This window comes from Stegastes partitus, unplaced genomic scaffold (assembly GCF_000690725.1).
Source record: "Stegastes partitus isolate 25-593 unplaced genomic scaffold, Stegastes_partitus-1.0.2 Scaffold2496, whole genome shotgun sequence".
NCBI classification, from domain to species: Eukaryota; Metazoa; Chordata; class Actinopteri; family Pomacentridae; genus Stegastes; species Stegastes partitus.
In genome coordinates, this window is record NW_007580227.1 from 44,321 (window position 1) to 46,083 (window position 1,763).

A 1,763-nucleotide genomic window follows, 5' to 3' on the forward strand; every position below is an offset into this window, starting at 1 on the left:
AAAGAATAATTAAAAAAAAAAAAAAAAAACTGTCCCGGACAAATGAGAGCACTTTGCTGATGAGCAGTGGGCCAGAACACCTGTCAACAGGTGCACAAGTCTGACTGAGAGTTACAGAAAACAGCTGATGGCAGTGATTGGCTGAGAGGGTTGTTCAACTAAACGTTAGTTTATGGTTCCCATCATGCTTCTTGGTTGCTTGTTGTGTTTTTTTCAGGCAGCTGTTTTTTTCCTTCTTTAATTGGAGGGTATGAATACATCTGAGGACGACTGTACCTACTTTGGTGCAGAACAGTCAGTTTGTATGTTTTTAGGGTTGTGTGAAGGCCTAGTCGGTCCTGCCCAACCAACGGATGTGTGCTGAAACAAGAATAGCTGGTGAGAGCAGGGCTGACCCATGGGACGCCTGAGAAGAAGAGAACAGAAACCGCGGAGTTTCTACCGTGAGGAACGTCACACTTCATCACCTGCCCGCCTGCAACCCCGTTTCCCCCCCACCATGACTCTCAGATGCCCCTTCTGTCACATCCCCTCGCTTTGAGGGCAACAAACGCTCCCCACTGAGAGACGTTTTGAAGAAGTTCTATCATGAAATCTGTCACTGAAGGCAGTTTTAGACTAAAACTCTCCACAAAGTAAAACCTCTTCAAATCTTCCAGCAAAAAAAAAAGTGTGAAATTTAAATAAATCAGATGACCACAGCTGTCTTCTGTTGTGCTTACCGGGGATGCTGCTGAGTCTGGTCTGTCGTCTGTATATCATGAACCAGAGAGTCACAGCCAAGATGGAGCCCAGCGTGGCCAGAACCACAAAGATCCACAGAGCTGGACTCAGTAGCATTGCTGAGTCGTCGGTGGTGGCCGTGGTGGCCGTGGCTCTGAGCTGGCCCACAGCAATCATGGGCAGCTCTGGTGGGGATGACATGTTAACTATCTCGACAGAAAAGACAGTTTACACTATAAACCACAAGCGATTGCACCAGATACGAGTGTGCATTTATCAGCAAGTTTCTGAAAGGAACAGGGATTCAGTCAAGACCAGCAGGATTCAGAATTATTTATCTCAAATAGCTCTAAGTTGTATTACCTCTCAGCTTTCATAAATAACATGAAGGCTCAACGTAACCCCATAATGTAAACTAGTCATGCAGTTACTGTGAGGTCATACGATTTGGAGCCATTTAAGTGATATTGCACAGCTGTGGACGGCAGATTTTAGCAATGCTTTTGCATCAAACAGGAACAAATAAATTCAGGTAGATCGGGTGAAAAAACAATGCATCAGACAGCATCTAGTCAGACGTAAGACGCATCAAGTAAAACTGAATCTCAGAGAAACTAACTCACCTTTGGGTTGTTCAGGCTGTCGTCTGGTTTCAACACTTTTGGGGATGCAGGTGTTGACGAGGTAGTCCCATTTCTGGCCCTCAGGACAGTCCTTTCTGCCCATGACTGGAGCAGCGTGAGTACTGAGATCAGATCCTCCTCTCAGCTTGTGTTTGTGACACACACACACGAAAAAAAAAGAACTGTGAGGTACAGAGGAGGGATGTCAGTGGAGGCTTTGTGAAAGAAATGCAGAGGGCCTAACAGACGTTTCAGTTCCTCCATTTAGGAAAGAGTGACTCACTACTACTCCCCTGTGGGCTAAGAGGCAGAGAGAGAGGCAACATGCTTGAAAAACAAGTTCCTGACTTTCAAACTCTTCTTTGGATTACATTTTTCACAGCAGACATTTTGGCATCTCATAGAAGCAGGAAAAGC

General features: G+C 45.5%; 1 protein-coding gene across 2 annotated transcripts in view; it reads right to left on the reverse strand.

Annotated features, from left to right (window-relative positions):
* The window catches only part of LOC103375189 (uncharacterized), a 4,186-nt gene extending 2,702 nt beyond the window's left edge, over positions 1 to 1,484 (reverse strand). For both annotated transcript variants that reach the window (XM_008305402.1, XM_008305401.1), the window contains exons 1-2: positions 1,347 to 1,484; positions 723 to 908 (exon numbers count right to left, since the gene is read on the reverse strand). In XM_008305402.1, the coding sequence (XP_008303624.1) occupies positions 723 to 908; positions 1,347 to 1,449 (289 nt within the window). In that variant the 5' untranslated portion in view covers positions 1,450 to 1,484. The remainder of the gene's footprint in view (positions 1 to 722; positions 909 to 1,346) is intronic.
* Positions 1,485 to 1,763: the final 279 nt, after the last annotated feature.